At 40.7% G+C, this 15,793-nt stretch overlaps 2 protein-coding genes across 5 annotated transcripts in view; one reads left to right on the top strand and one right to left on the bottom strand.

The window, feature by feature from the left end:
• PPP2R3C (protein phosphatase 2 regulatory subunit B''gamma) overlaps positions 1–13,611 on the bottom strand; it is a 29,650-nt gene extending 16,039 nt beyond the window's left edge. The window contains exons 1-2 of one of the 3 annotated variants that reach the window (XM_020991382.2): positions 13,529–13,611; positions 4,271–4,398 (exon numbers count right to left, since the gene is read on the bottom strand). In XM_020991382.2, the coding sequence (XP_020847041.1) occupies positions 4,271–4,398; positions 13,529–13,574 (174 nt within the window). In that variant the 5' untranslated portion in view covers positions 13,575–13,611. Of the gene's footprint in view, positions 1–4,270; positions 4,399–5,847; positions 6,017–7,414; positions 7,682–13,528 lie in introns of those variants that run through there. The other 2 variants (XM_078150312.1, XM_078150311.1) reach the window with 2 other exon arrangements.
• Positions 13,612–13,940: 329 nt separating this feature from the next.
• Positions 13,941–15,793, top strand: part of PRORP (protein only RNase P catalytic subunit) — a 72,836-nt gene continuing 70,983 nt past the window's right edge. For both annotated transcript variants that reach the window (XM_020991379.2, XM_020991381.2), the window contains exon 1: positions 13,941–14,027. The gene's annotated coding sequence lies outside the window, so the exon portion shown is untranslated. The remainder of the gene's footprint in view (positions 14,028–15,793) is intronic.

The following is a 15,793-nucleotide window of genomic DNA, read 5'->3' on the forward strand; positions in this document are numbered from 1 at the left end:
AATGTCAATGATAGCAGAAGTCTCCAGTGGACTACCCCAGAGAAATATACTTGGCCTTGTGTTGTTTAACATTTTTATCCATTTTATGGATTAAACCATAGATAATTTGTACATCATACTTACAAATGACCCAGAACTAGGAGGAATAGCTAACACACTGGATGACAGAGTTAGAATCCAAAAGAATCTTGATTCAATAGAGATAAAGTCTTGCACTTGGTTTAAATAAATCAACTTCACAAGTATAAGATAAGAAAGGCAAGGATAGATACTAATTTTTCTGAAAAAGATCTGAGGGTTTTGGTAGATTACAAGCTCAATGAGTCAACAGTGTGCTGGGCAGGCAAAAATAAAGCTAATAATAATAACAATAATATAATAAAAACAATACAAATAAATAATAATAATAATAATAATAATAAAGCTTCATTAAGAGGGATATAGCTTTCAGGAATAGGGAGGACATAGTCTCACTGCATTCTGACCTTGTTAGATCTGGAATACTATGTTCGTTTCTAAGCACCACAATTTAAAGATACCGCTAAATTGGAGTATGTCCAGGGAAGGGCACCCAAGATGGTGAAGGGCTTAGAGACTATGACATGAAGATGGTTGAAGAAATAGGGTGTGTTTAGCCTGTGGAAAAGAAGAACTGAGGAAGAATATAATAGCAGTCTTCAAGTATCTGAAGGATAGCCTTTTAAGGATTATTTAGAACAGACCTTGTTAGACAAAAATCAAGAAAATGTTAATTATCCTGTCTCTTACACAGAGCTTCCACTAGCATTGTTCAACAGATAAGTATTTAATAAGTACTTATTATGTCCCAGGCACTATGCTAGGAATAGGGCTGTAAAATGTTATTTTCTAGAATATAAAACTAGAGTTTGCTATCTCACAAACTTCTTATGTGTATACCAGGGCATCTAAAGCTTGATTGGTGAGGTTCTTCCTTCTTTTTCCTGTTCTACCTATTTGCCAGGTCTCTTCTCAGTTCCTCAGCACTTCCTTTGTAATCCTCCCGCCTATCCTGTTACCTTTCCAACATATGGCTTGAACTAGGTAGCTTCTGAGTTCCTTTCCAACTTTGCGGTTACATAATAAGTATCAGCTACACTTTTTTCTCCCTAATATGGCCTGAATCAAATCTGAGGAGAGCCTTTTTTTTTAATACACTTATGTTTTTTTTTCCTTTAATCTCATCCGAGGGGCGTCACATATTCAGGCTAATCAAGTTCCTAACATTTGTATAGTCCCTTATTTTTTTCCAGAGTGTCTTAGCATAAAAAAAGAGACTCTCTAGCCACACAGGAATTATATGTATAAAACATTTATTATATTACGTATTTATTGTATTAAACAACTAATCATTTCAAGACTAGCACTGCAAAATGAGAAAGTTATATATCTCAAATGAAAGGTAAATAACAATTCTGTACTTAGGGCAATTTACATGGAAATTTACAACAATTAAACTTCTTACAGAAGTAAATTATCACAAAGGTGTAGGGTCCAACAAATCCAAAGATGCCTGCTACTGGGATCTCTCTCATCTTTAACATCTCCCTATCTACTGCTTCCTTCCTACAATAAATAAAACCTTTACCATATCACACCATTCCTTAAAGCTATTATCCTCTATCTTTCCTCCCTTTCCTAGACAAAAGTTTTCTAAACTCCTTGCTTCCATTTCTCATTCATTCCCCAATCCTTTGCAGCCTGCCTTCCAATCTCATCACTGAACTAAAAACTGCACTCTCCAAAGACAGCAGCTAATACTCACTATTATTACTAAAAACTCATCATTTGACAACAGCTGAACTGGAAAGCAGACTGGTAGAAATTAGATATAGACTAACATTTTACACCATATATCAAGTTAAGCTACAAAACGGGCACATGACTTAGATATGAAGGGTGACATAAAAAACAAATCAGAGGAGCAGGAAAAAAATTACCTGTTAGACCTACAGGGCAACACTATCCTCTCAGTCCCTCAGGTTTACAACATAGGAATGATCCTGGGCTCCTCACTATCTCTCACCGTTCATATCCAATCTGTTGCTAAGGATCATCAATTTCGCCTTTGCAACATCTCTCAAATATGCCCCCTTCTTTCCTCTGACCAGCTACCATGCTAGGGCAGGCGCTCATTTCCTCAGGACTAGACTATTATAACACTCTGCCCACTCCAATCCACTTGCCTGAAGCACAGGTTGGATCATCTTACCCTCCTTTTCAATAAACTCTACTGGCTCCCTACTATTTTCAGGATCAAATACAAAAGCTCTGTTTGGCATCCAAAGCCCTTCGTAACAAAGCCACCTTATACTTTTCCAGTCTTGTTACACCTTAGTCCTTGCCACATACTCCTTTGATCCAGAGACACTGACTTTCCGGTTGTTCCATCTCTCAGCTCTGATCATTTTCTGTCTCCCATGTCAGGAACACTCTTCCCTCCTCCACTCCACCTATACACTTCTCTGGCCTCCTTTCCTAACTAAAATCCCTTCTTTTACTACCAGCCCCTCTTAATTCCAGTGCCTTCCTTCTATTAATAATTTCCTATTTATCCTGTATGTACCTTGCTTTGTATATTTTTGTTTGCATGTTTTCTGCCCCACTGGATTGCAAGTTCCTTGAAGGCAGAGACTATCTTTTGCCACTCTCTGTATACCCAGAGTTTAGCACAGTGCCTGGCACATAGTAGGCACTGTAAACAAGGCAAATTGATTGATCAAATTTTGATTACCTAAAAAGTTTTTCCATAAGAAAACTAATGCAATTAAAATTAGATGAGCAGGTATGTGGGAAAATATCTTGGCAGCAAGTTTCTCTGACAAAGGTTTTATTTCTAAGATATTTAGGGAAAAAATTCAAATTGGGGAGCCATTCCCAAATTGATAAATGATCAAACCTGTTTTCAGAGGAAGAAATTCAAGCTATAAGTAGCCATATAAAAAATACTCTAAATCACTAATAGAAATACAAATTAAAACAACTCTGAAGTTCCAGCCCCCATCCATCAGATTGGCCACTCCTACTGCCTCATTCAATAAGCTCTAGTAGTTCCTTATTACTTCCAGAATCAAATATAAAATCCTATATTTGGCTTTTAAGGGTCTTAATAACCTTCCTACCTTTCCTATCTTCTTATACTGCCACACATCTTGCAGAGTACAAACCAGACACTCAGACATGTCTAACTCCAGTCATTTTGATTGACTACTCCCTCTCCCTCCTCATCTTATCTCCTGGCTTTCTTCAAGTCTTAAGTCCTACCTTTTGCAAGGAGGCTTTCTCATTTTTCCTTAATCTTAGTGCCTTCCTTTTAAGATTATTTCCAATTCATCCTACATATATCTTGTTTGCATAATGTTTGCAAGTTGCCTTCCCCATTAAACTGTAAGCTCTTTGAGAGTAGGGACAGTTGGGTTTTTTAGGGTCTGGTGGGGTTTTCTTTTTGCCTTTCTTTATATCCTGGGCACTTATCACTCCCTGGCACATAGTAGGTGCTTAATAAATGCTTTTGTGCACATTGGAGCTGTGAACTGATGTAGCTTCCTGGAAAGCAATTTGGAATTGTACTTAAAAAGCTATTAACCTTTACATAATCTTTGACCCAGAAATACCACTACTAATATCTCCGAAAGAAATGAAAAGAGAAAACTAGAAAGACTGATATGAATTGATACAGGGTGAAGTGAGCAGAACAAATTTATATGATAACAACAATATTATAAGGACAAACAACTTCAAAAGACTTGGAAACTCTGATCAATGCAATGACCAACAAACAATCCCAGAGGACTCATGATGAAGCACACTACCCATCTCCTGAGAGAGAAAGAATGTTCTCAGAGTGCATACTTTGACATACATACAGATTATATATATTGAGAGAGAGAGAGAGAGAGAGAGAGAGAGAGAGAGAGAGAGAGAACGAACATGTCCAGTGCAGGAATCTGTTTTGCTTGACTATCACATTTGTAAAAGTGAGAAGGCAGATTTTCACTGATTGTAAAAAAGAAAACTTAATTAACAAATAAAATAAAATGAGGGGGTTGAAAAAAAATGCTAGATCTTCTATGCTCAATTCTGGTTCATGACAATTACAGGTTCTATGGGAACAAGAGTACAAAAATAGTTACATTAAATATATCTCAATTAAATGATATTAAATAAAATATCCTGACCCTATGTACATTAAAGACTTAAATAACACTTATAAAGATTCTAGGCTTTTTTGCTATTTAACTCTATTACTTACCCTGTAATAAAACCGTGGAATAGATTTGTAGAATGCATTTGCATTTTTTCTACCTCCTTTCCATTCTGTGTAGTATTTGGTAAACAGATCCATTTCTTCATCTTTAAGTTCTTTTTCACTTTTTTTTGCTGATAACAGAAGAGATGAACACAGACACACAGATATATTTAATATGAAAGATATGTAGTCATTTGTGTGCCATATGCACCATCTCCTTTCCTATTACATAGCCTGCCAGAAAAAAAATCTTTTTGTAGAACGATAAATTTTTAATATGTCATCTGAATAAAAGACATTCATGTATAGGCACAAAAGCTCTGGTAATGGCAGCACCTCCCAGACCCTTAGTCCTGCTTCCAGAGCAACCCACACTGGTAACATCTGAGGAAGCAACTCTGGTGGAGAAAAAGCCAGCCATTGCCACCAACCGCTAAACACAGGAGAAGTAAGCAACATATCTGAAGTGGTAAGACATGGAGAAGGAGAAACAGGAAGCAGCACATGCCAAGCAAGTCAAATCACTGTCACCACCAATCATCAAGAAGCTAGGTGGCTAGATAGAGCTCTGGGCCTGCAGTCAAGAACTGAATTCAAATTCAGCTTCAGATACTTTCTAGCTGTGTGATCCTGGGCAAGTCACTTAACCCCTCAATTATAAAATGGGGATAACAACACCACCCACAAATGTCTGTTGTATAGTAGGTATAAACGCTTGCTCTTTCCTTTCTTCCCTCCTTCCCAACCCTGGCCCCTTGAACACCATTTCCCCTCAGACCAGGATGGTGACAGACTGCCTACTAGACCTGAGTCAGGAAGACCTGAGTTTAAATCCTACCTCTGACATTTACTAGTTGTGTTACCCTGGGCAAGTAACTTAACCTGTTTGCCTCAGTTTCCTCAACTGTAAAATGAAATTAATAATAGCACCTACCTCTCAGGGTTGTTGTAAGGATCAAATGAGATAATAACTGTAAAGCACTTAGCAAGCACTATATAAATGTTAGCTATTATTAATATTATGGGGAGGAAGGTGAGAAGGACCCTTCCTCATAACTACCAGGAATAACTGCTGACCAACTGCTTCCAATAGTCATATAAATACAGGAGCTCTAGGAGTGGCAGCATCTCCCAAACCATCAATCCTGCTTCTAGCCCAGCCCTCCTGGCCAACATCTGGAGAGCTAATTCCTGTGGAGAAGGAGCCATATATGCCCACCAACTGCCAACCAACTGACACAAACAGAGCAGATAAGCCAGACTAGCTAAAGCAGCAAGGCATCTTGAGGGAGAGGCAGGAGGTATTTTGTGCCAGGCAAGTCAAACCACCCCTTAGATTCTGATGGAAACAGCTCAGGACTCTGAACCCAAGAGCCTTGGAAATAGCAATGCCTCCAAGCCTGTGGTCTCAGGCATCATCCTGGGAATTAACTCCTGGGGGAAGGAAGCCTGGCAACTGCTCCTACTGGTGCTATGGTTATACTTCTTGCCACTATAGTCCTTGACAAATCAGACAGTTCAACATCAGAAACAGTTATTATTTCATCAGTGGAAATGATGTTAAAAAAAAAAGCCATTACCATATGCTTTGCCATTGTACTCTACGAACCATGAGACTTTCTCATCTGATTTGCTGCTGAAACTTTATGTCTTCCCCATTAGAATGTGAGCTCTTTGACTGTCTTTTCTATTTGTATCTCCAGTACAAAGCGCAGTGCTTTGAACATGGCAAGCACTTATTCATTCATTCATGGACGACATAGCATCTCAATGGTTTACCTGTTTCATTCAAAAAACATTTCAATCAAACTGTGGTCTAAACAATGTGATTATTCCCTCCATTGCAAGATTTTTTTGTCTAGGTCCTATTAATATTATCTAACCAATAAGGTTGTTTTAAGGATCAGATAATGAATGTAAAACATTTTGCAAATCTTAAAGCTCTGTATAAACATCAGTTATTCATATTAAATAAAATCTAGACTTCTCTCTTCTTACAATTCACTTTTGGATCTAGCTCATTGTACATCCACATTAGACACTGTCCTATCTCAGAATCTGTACTGTTATAAAAATTCCATGGAGTAGCCTTCCCACTACATGTCCAGACAAGCATTTTTCATCCATTTAGTTTTTCATATATGGATTAAGTTAATCTCTTTCGAGTAATCAAAAACACATTTCTTCAAAATCAAAACAACTCTGGGCTACCACATCACACCTATAAGATTGGTCAACATGACAAAACAGGACAATGATAAATGTTGGAGAAGATGTGGGAAAATGGGAACACTAACGCATTATTGAGGGAGTTGTGAAATGATCCAACTATTCTGGACAGCAATTTGGAACTATGCACAAAGGGCTATAAAAATGTACATACCCTTTGACCCCAGCAATAGCACTTGTAGGGCTGTATCCCAAAGAGATCATACAAATGGGAAAAGAACCCACATGTACAAAAATATTTATAGCACCTCTTTTTGTGGTGGCGAAGACTTGGAAATTGAGGTGATGTCCATCAACTGGGGAATGGCTGAATAAGTTGTGGTATATGAATGCAATGGAATATTATTGTGCTATAAGAAATGATGAGCAGGCAGACTTCAGAAAAACCTGGAAAGACTCGTATGTTTTGATACTGAGTGAAGTGAGCAGAACAGGAGAACATTGTACACAGCAACAGCTATGTTGTGCAATGACTAACGTTGACAAACTTAGCCCTTCTCAGCAATGAAATCCTCTTTCTTGTGGTTCTTTCTATTGGTTCTAATTCTTCCTTACAACATCACTAATGTGAAACTATGTTTAATAGGAATGTATATGCATAGCTTATATCAGATTGCGTGCCGTCTTGGGGAGGGAAGGGGAGAAAAATTTTAAACTCAAAAGCTTATGGAACTGTATGGAAGAGCGGAGCCAAAATGGCAGCATGAAAGCAGTGACTTGCTTGAGCTCTTCCCCAAACCCCTCCAGATACCTATAAAAAAATGGCTCTAAACAAATTCTAAAGCAGCAGAACCCACAAAAAGACAGAGTAAAACAAATTTCCAGCCCAAGACAGCATGGATGGTTGATCAGAAAGGCACATCGCACTGGGTGGGTAGAGGAGTGCAGTTTGGCTTGGGCACACAGGCTGCAGCGAACCTGGAGCAGGCCTCAGAGGAATGAATCACAGGCAGCTGTGGCGGTTTCCAGACTCCTCAATCCGCCAACGCAGAAGACAACTTAGAAGGTCAGTGGGAAAAGTCTATTTTTGCAGTGAGAGAGGAGTTCGGTCAGAGCCAGTTCCAGAGTGCAGAGTGCAGGTGCCAGGGGCGGTGGCTGTGTCCTGAACCTCTGGCCCACAGACTGAGGGGGAATCAAGTGGCTGATCAGAGGGGGACTGCAGGGATCCCTTTGCTGGTGCTGAGGCAGGAATTTCTTACTTTGGCCGTGCTTGGATCTGGGTCACAGTTCTGGGTGGCAGTCCTGTGGTGAGGAGGAGCGCTGGCATGGTGGAGCTTGTAGTGGCTGTGGACAGGAAACCCTCCTCACAGTTCCAAGACAGAAAAGACTGCTTGTGGCCGGTCACTCAAAGACCAGAGCACAGGCCAGGAAAGCAGTAAACACCTCACCTCTTATCATACCACCCTGGAAGAACTGAAAATTTACAGGTCCCTAGAAGTATCTCTGAAAACAGCTATACAAACCCCCAAAGCTTGGGACAGTACATTCTCCACATTGGAAGCAGACTCTTACCTTAACAAAGAGTTTAAAACTCAAGCAGTTGGCTGGGATCATAAGTAAACCTCATAAAAAGTCAGACTGTATTATCTTACTTTGGTGAAAAAGAAGATCAAAACATACAACCAGAAAAAGACAACAAAGTCAAAGCTCCCACAATCCAAAGCCTCCAAGAAAAATATGAATCCGTCCAAAGCCTTGGAAGAGCTCAAAAGGGATTTTGAGAAGCAAGTAAGGGAAATAGAGGAAAAACTGGGAAGAGAAATGAGAGTGATGCAAGAAAATCATGAAAAACAAGTCAACAGCTTGCTAAAGGACACCCAAAAAAATACTGAAGAAAATAACACTTTAAAAAATAGCCTAACCCAAATGGCAAAAGAGGTCCAAAAAGCCAATGAGGAGAAGAATGCCCTAAAAAGAATAATTGGCCAAATGGAAAAGGAAGTCCAAAAGCTTACTGAAGAAAATACTTCTTTAAAAATTAGAATAGAGCAATTGGAAGATAGTGACTTTATGAGAAATCAAGACACAGTAGAACAAATCCAAATGAATGAAAAATTAGAAAACAACATGAAATATCTCATTGGAAAAACAACTGACCTGGAAAATAGATGCAGGAGAGAGAATTTAAAAAGTATTGGACTATCTGAAAGCCATGATCAAAATAAAAAAGCCTGGACATCATCTTTCAAGAAATTATCAAGGAAAACTGCTCTGATATTTTAGAACCAGAAGGCAAAATAGAAATTGAGAGAATCCACCAATCTCCCCCTGAAAGAGATCCCCAAAGGAAAACTCCTAGGAATATTGTAGCCAAATTCGAGAGTTTCCAGGTCAAGGAGAAAATATTGCAAGCAGCCAGAAAGAAACAATTCAAATATTGTGGAAATACAATCAGGATAACACAAGATTTAGCAGCTTCTACATTAAGGGACTACAGGGCATGGAATATAATATTCCAGAGAGCAAAGGAGATAGGATTACAACCAAGAATCACCTACCCAGCACCCCCTGAAGGAGGGAAAATGGTCATTCAGTGAAATAGAGGATTTTCAAGCATTCTTGATGAAAAGACCAGAGCTAAATAGAAAATTTGACTTTCAAATACAAGACTCAAGTGGAATATGAAGAGGTAAACAGGAAAGAGAAATCATAAGAGACTTATTAAGACTGAAGTGTTTATATTCCTGCATGGAAAGATGATATTTATAACTCATGAGACCTTTGTCAGTATTAGGGTAGTGGGAGGGGAAAAAATTATATGTATAGATGGATAGACAGATGGACAGATAGATAGATGGCACAGGGTGAGTTGAAGATGAAGGGGTAATATCTGGAGAATAAAATTAAGGGGTGAGAGAGGATTATACTAGGAGAAAGAGAAAGGGAGAGGTAGAATGGGGTACATTATCTAGCACAAAACAGACAAGAAAAGGTTCTTACAGTGGAGGGGAAACAGGGAAAGGTGAGAGGAAATGAGGGAATCTTATTCTCATAGGATTTGGCTTAGGGAGGGAATAACATACACACCGAATTGGGTATGGAAATCTGTCTTACCCTACAGGAAAATAGGGGAGGAAGGGGACAAGAGAGCAGGGGGATGACAGAGAGAAGGCCAGATTGGGAAAGGGGTAATCAGAAGGAAGTACTTCTGAGGAGGGACAGGGTCAAAAGAAAGAATAGAATAAATGGGGGGGGGGCAGGATAGGATTGAGGGAAATAGAGTTAGTTTTTCACAACATGTCTACTATGGAAGTGTTTTGCATAACTGCACATGTATGACCTGTATTGAGTTGCTTACTTTTCAATAATGGTGGATGGGGTAGGAGGAAGGGAGAAAATTTGGAACCCAAAGTTTTAAAAACACATGTTTAAAAAAAAGTTTCAACATACAACAGGAAATGAGGTACAGAAATCTATCCTACCCTACAGGAAAATAGAAGGGGAAGGGGATAAGAGAAGGGGGGGAGAGATAGAAGGGAAGGCAGACTAGGGGAAGGGATATTCAGAATGCATGCCATCTTGGGGTGGGGGGAGGGACAAGATGGGGTGAAAATTAGGAATTCAAAATCTTGCGGAAGTGTTGAAAACTAAAAATAAATAAATTTCTATATTAAAAAAAGCTTATGGAAGTGACTGTTGATAAATCAAAATAAACTAATAAAAAAAATAAAAATACATAAAAACTAAACTAAAATAAAAACAAAAGTACATTTTGGGGGGCAGGTAGGTGGCACAGTAGATAGAGCACCAGCCCTGGAGTAAGGAGGACCTGAGTTCAAATTCGACCTCAAACAAGACATTTGACACTTAACTAGCTTGTGTGACCCTTGGCAAGTCACTTAACTCCAATTGCCTAAAAAAAAAAGTACATTTCTAGTACCTGATAGAATCAACACAACACATGCATAATGTATACAGCAAGGTAAACAAAAAAAAGCAAAGTATGAAATAGTAGGTTTTTGATTCAGATTGTAAAGGAACTTAAACGTCAGATAAGAGTCAGTCAATAACATTTAAGTAACCACTGTGAGAGATGATCTCTCAGAAGTGAAGCCTCCTCAAAGGGTCATCAGTTCTTGTTAATGGTTCTGGTATTGTTGCTTTTGAGTGGTACATGTGTACCAACACTAAGTGAAGACCCCTCAGAATGCAAGACCCCCTCCCCTAGCCTTCTCCCTCTCCTGCTCTTGGATAGCGTTAGCGGAAATTCCTGAGACATGGGAGCACCTGTCTATCTCATCCTCTAGTAAAAGACTGCTGAAACTGTGAGGCCCTGAAAAGGGGAACGTGCTAACATAATTTCTATACCTCTTTGTTCTCTCTGTTGCTGGGGGTAGTTTTTACACGAATAGATTGTATACCTGAGGCTCAGTCAATGAGCCGACGGGAAGGGGGTTAGGGTGGGCTGCTACGTTGGGGTCTATGTAGTCTTGCCTTGAACAAAGAGCACTCGAACTCTCGAGGCAGCTGAGGCAGCATGGGGGTGCACTTTCTTGAGAAAGTCAACGAAGAGATCTCTCCTTTTGCAAACTTTTGTCAAGACTCTGGTTTTTTTAACTGAGTGAAACAATGTAAACAATGTGAGATCTCTCAGATGGACTGGGTGTAGCAATTTCTTAGACTGTTACAAACTCAAGGTTAGTTACTAGCCTGAATAGGCCTAAGTTTCAGGTTCCTAGAAAACTCATGATTTGTACTGCTACATCAGCATTAGATAATAGCTATTACTAAAAAGGATAAAATAGCTAGGATTGGTAGTATTACAACGAGATTCCTTGTTTCTGGGGTAGATTTTCGAGTTTTAGATTGTAAGGCTGAAATTCCTGTCCAATGGGAATTCAAAGCCAGTGGTGGGTGGGTATCTCTGTGTTAGGACTATATAGCCTTTGTCTTGGCCTTTGTGCCTTGCCTCACTTCGCTCCAACTGCCAGACGAAGCAGACGGCCGCTTCTCGCCAGAATGTAATAAATCTTTCACTTTATACCTGGAAAATCTCTGAGTGTTATTTTTGGGTAACTGTAGCACACACCACTATGTGCTATGCACTGTTCTAAGCACTGGAGATACAAATATGAAAAAAGACATCCCCTATCCTCAAGGACTCAAGGAAGACAATACACAAAAAGAAGCTGAAAAGTAAGAGGAGGAAGGTGCTGTGGAAGGTACCCAAAAAATCAGATAAGTTCCAAAGTTGTACAGCCACATGAGAAATGAGGCGAGGTTCTGAGCTGAGCTCCTTCCTTTTAGAGGTTTGGAGTTCATGGCTTTTACCTTCCAATCAGAAGATGGTGATAACAGAATACCAAACAGGATCTTACAGGATAAGATTCTCCTAATAACTCCTAAGGCACAGTAGAAAAAACAGAGAATTCTAAATGCAATGAAATGCCACTGAAGCTTCTTGCGAGATCAAACTGACATGGTCAGACTTGCACCTTACGAATATCAATTGGACAGGACATGAATTTGGACAGACTGAATAATACAGACCCATTCGTGAAATGCAAACTGATGGACAAGAAGGTTCATATCAGAGTTGGAAAGGTGGAAAACAGTGGGTTGGACTTCCTCTGGGAAACTGTAGGACTACTTTGACCCCAAGTTTCCCACAGAAACAAAAATCAATCTCTTTCATAAACCAGTGTTGCTAGATGACAGTGAGACATAATTTCCAAATATTAAAAATTAATTTCACTCAGAGGGCAACTGGTGAGGTAGAGTGTGGGGGGGGGAGGGTATATGTGACCAATGAGGAATTTCAAAGCAGATAACATAAGTACGTACAAAAAATTTATAAGTAGGAAAAATAGGTAGTAATCTCAGAAGGAAGGCACTTGGATTGAAGAGGACTGGAGGCAGTAAAGAGAAGGAAGAGAATTTCAGGCATTAGGGGGATAAAAACACTCAAGAACTGAAAGATGTGGAGTGTCATATACAAGAAACATTATGAAGGCCAGTGTCATTGAATTGCAGAGTACATGAAAGGCAGAAAGGGTGTAAGCAGACTAGAAAGATAGGAAAGGGCAAGATAATAAAGGGCTTTAAGAGTTAAACAGACTAGGTGGCACAGTGAATAGAGCTCTGGCCTTGGAGTCAGAAAAACCTGAGTTCAAATCCAGCCTCAGACATTTAACACTTACTAGCTGTGTGACTCTGGGCAAGTCACTTAACCCCAACTGCCTCAAAAAAAAAAAAAGTAAAACAGAAAATTTTAGAATTTAATACTGGAAGTAATAGGGAGTTGTTAGGGCTTTTTAAAGAGGGTCAGACTTCCATTTTCCATTTTAGGAACATCAATTTGACAGCTGAGTGGAGAGAGACTTGAGGCAGGGAGAACAACCAACAGGCTATTGCAATCTAGACTTGAGGTAATGAGAGCCTGTACGTGGGTGGTTGCAGTGTCAGCAGAGAGGAAGAGGGGCATATATTAAAGGTATTATGAAGGTTGAAATGATAGGACTTAAAAATGATTAGATTTTGGCAGGGAGAGAAAGAGTGAAAACTCAAGGATGACAACTTGGGTTGGGTGGTGAAGGTGGGTGACTGTGTCTGTTTAATGTTTTCTACATGCCATAACATTTAGGAGCACTAAAAAGTTGCACCGACCAAAGTGCCAAAAGTATTCCAAGCCTTGGGTGCTGCCCTGGAAAAGGGGCTGTCTCCCCGGGCTGTCTCTTCTCTACTTCCGCATTAGCTCGCAGTGCTTAAAGGGCACATGGGAACAGGAACATAAGACTGGGTAGAAATTAACTGGTTTTTATCCAGGTGGTCGTGGAAAGACAGAGAAAGGTCAAGGTGTACCTACCCCTGGTGAGCACCCCGCCACCCAGCAGCTGAGGCACCAGCCCTCCCCAAAGAAGAATCTCTCCCCCAAGGCCCGCGACCCGCAGGCGCCGAGGGGCCCAAGCCGCGCACCCTCCTTCCGCGAGGGCTCAGGGAAACCGAGGACCACCAGAACAGGGCTGCCTCGGCCGGCCAGGCCCGCCCCCGCCTCCCCGACTTATCCGTGTCCACCTCACTTCTCGTACTCACAATTTGAGGCTGCTAACCGTCTGCGAAGCACGTCTCTCCAGTCCATAGATGAATCCCTGCGTGGTGCCTCAGACCGTAGCTCTTCACTAACGGCTGCGCAACCACTCCGTCTCCGGCGCCCCAGAAGCAGGCCACCGTAGTCATTTCGGAGGGGGGCGGGGCGGGGAAAGGAGGGAGACCCCGACGAGGTTGACGCTCGGCCTCCATCTTAGGTACTGGCGGAAACCTGAGCGGAGAGGGAACGTGGGAGAAGGCCCATTATTCGCGACGTTCTAAGGCAGAAAGTATGAAAGCCGGATGGATTTTTTTTTCCCCTTAAACCGACGCAGCAAGCGTCAGCTATCCTCTTCGCAATTTCTTCCTAAAGAGTAGGCGTCTCTTTTCTTTCTCGCGTTTTATAGCTCCATAATTGTCACGTGAGGCCCCAATGGGATGACGCGGGCCGCAGAACAGCTTGCGCAAAAGGAGCTGTTTTTTCGCCGCCGCCTGCCACTTAACGGTGAGTTCGTCTTCGCTGGGTTTGGAGGTAGATTGTGCCAACTGTGGGTCGCCGGAACGAAAAGAGACCCGAAAGACTCAGCTATCCGCCTGTGCTCGCTAGGGAAGTGGAATAAGGGGGTCTGAAGCTGCTTGATGGGACACAGTTGATTTTTTTCGTTTCTCTTTTCGTCCTGGTGACCCACAATTCCCACGATCTACCCCGTCCGTGCCCTGAGATTGGATTGCAAAGCATGTTGGGAAAGGTAGTTTCTGCGTTCTGAATTTTTTTTTTCTTTAAATTAAATTTTAGTTTGGTTTCAAACAAAGGTCCCCCTTCTGTCTCAGCTCCCCAGGCGCCCGTTAAGAAATTAAGAAAAAGGCCTTTTTACAAGCACATATAGTCAGGCAAAACAAATCACCTAATTGGCCAAAAAATAGAAAACTGTAACCATCTGCGTGCGCTCTTCGTCTACCTCTATCAGGAGGTGGGTGTCAACCTTTGTAAGTCTCCTGGGGTTGTGGTTGTTTGGTCTTTTTTCCTTTTCCTTTTGGAAAGAGTGCTTTAGCGGGTGCATAGGTTCTCATAAGGTCGTATTGTGAGGTATAAATTGAGCATTAATTTTTTTTTAAATCGTCCCTAATTTAAAATAACATTCCACATGAAGGTTACTGCATTTAGAAGCGGAGAGACCCCATTTCTTAGTAGGTGTAGAAGTTCCCACTAGCTTTTTACTTAAGGTTAAGGGTAGCCAGGACTCTCAAGTATTGGGGGGAACATTAGTCCCTGCTGAGAGCAGCTTTCATGTAAGGTTGCCCAATGGTTAGCAAAGTGTAGAAAGTATTGAACCCTGATCACAGTTATGACATAACTTGCTGAAGCCTTAAGGCCACTTGATCTCTTTGAGTTTCAGTTTATTTTAAACGTAAAATGGAAATAACACTGCTAGTTTATGTTGGAACTCCAGTTCATATCCCAAAACTGATGTAAGCAAGTCCCTTAACCTTTCCATGCCTCTTTCCTCATCTGTAAAATAGGAGTGATGATGAGGGAGGTGTTGGAATTAAATGACCCTTGAAGTCCCCTCCAGCTTTAAATCTGATTTACTTCCTAAAGATTTAGTCCAAGCCTCTTATTTTGGAGATAAAGAAAGAGAAATGATATCCACAAGGTCACATTGTATAAGTGGTACAGCTGTGGTTAGAACTGAATTTAATGAGATGAATGAATATCTTCTTTTTCCTAATTTCTGGCACCACTTTTTTAAGTTTTTAGCTAGATGTGGAAGTGTATAGAGCACCGGGACTGGAGTAAGGAAGACCTGAGTGCGAATGTGGACTCAAACACTTAAGTAACTATATTACTCTGGGCAAGTCACTTAACCCTATTTTCCTCTGTTTCCTCATCTGTAAAATGAGCTGGAGAAGGAAATGACAAACCATTCTAGTATCTTTGTCAAGAAAACCCCAAATGGGGGCACGAAAAGTTGGACACAACTGAAGAACAACAACAAAATTTATCATTCTCTGCTTGTAGTTCAGGCTTCAGTGTTTTGGGGGGGTGGGGCCTTGACCAGAGCTGAGCAACACATGCATTAGATATTTTAACTTTCTTTGCTTACTTATGATCCCTTAATTGCCATATCTGATAGTCTTTGTTTTCAGTATTCATCTTTCTGCTTAGTCTGACACCCCCAGATACTCTTTCTTCTGTGAATTTTCATGAGGCCACCTGATTTGTCTCCACTGGTCTAACCACTTCTCCCCAGTCTTCTTTGGTGGTTCATA

The sequence above is a fragment of the Phascolarctos cinereus genome, unplaced genomic scaffold, assembly GCF_003287225.1.
Source record: "Phascolarctos cinereus isolate Bilbo 61053 unplaced genomic scaffold, phaCin_HiC Scaffold_2;HRSCAF=192, whole genome shotgun sequence".
Classification (NCBI taxonomy): Eukaryota; Metazoa; Chordata; class Mammalia; order Diprotodontia; family Phascolarctidae; genus Phascolarctos; species Phascolarctos cinereus.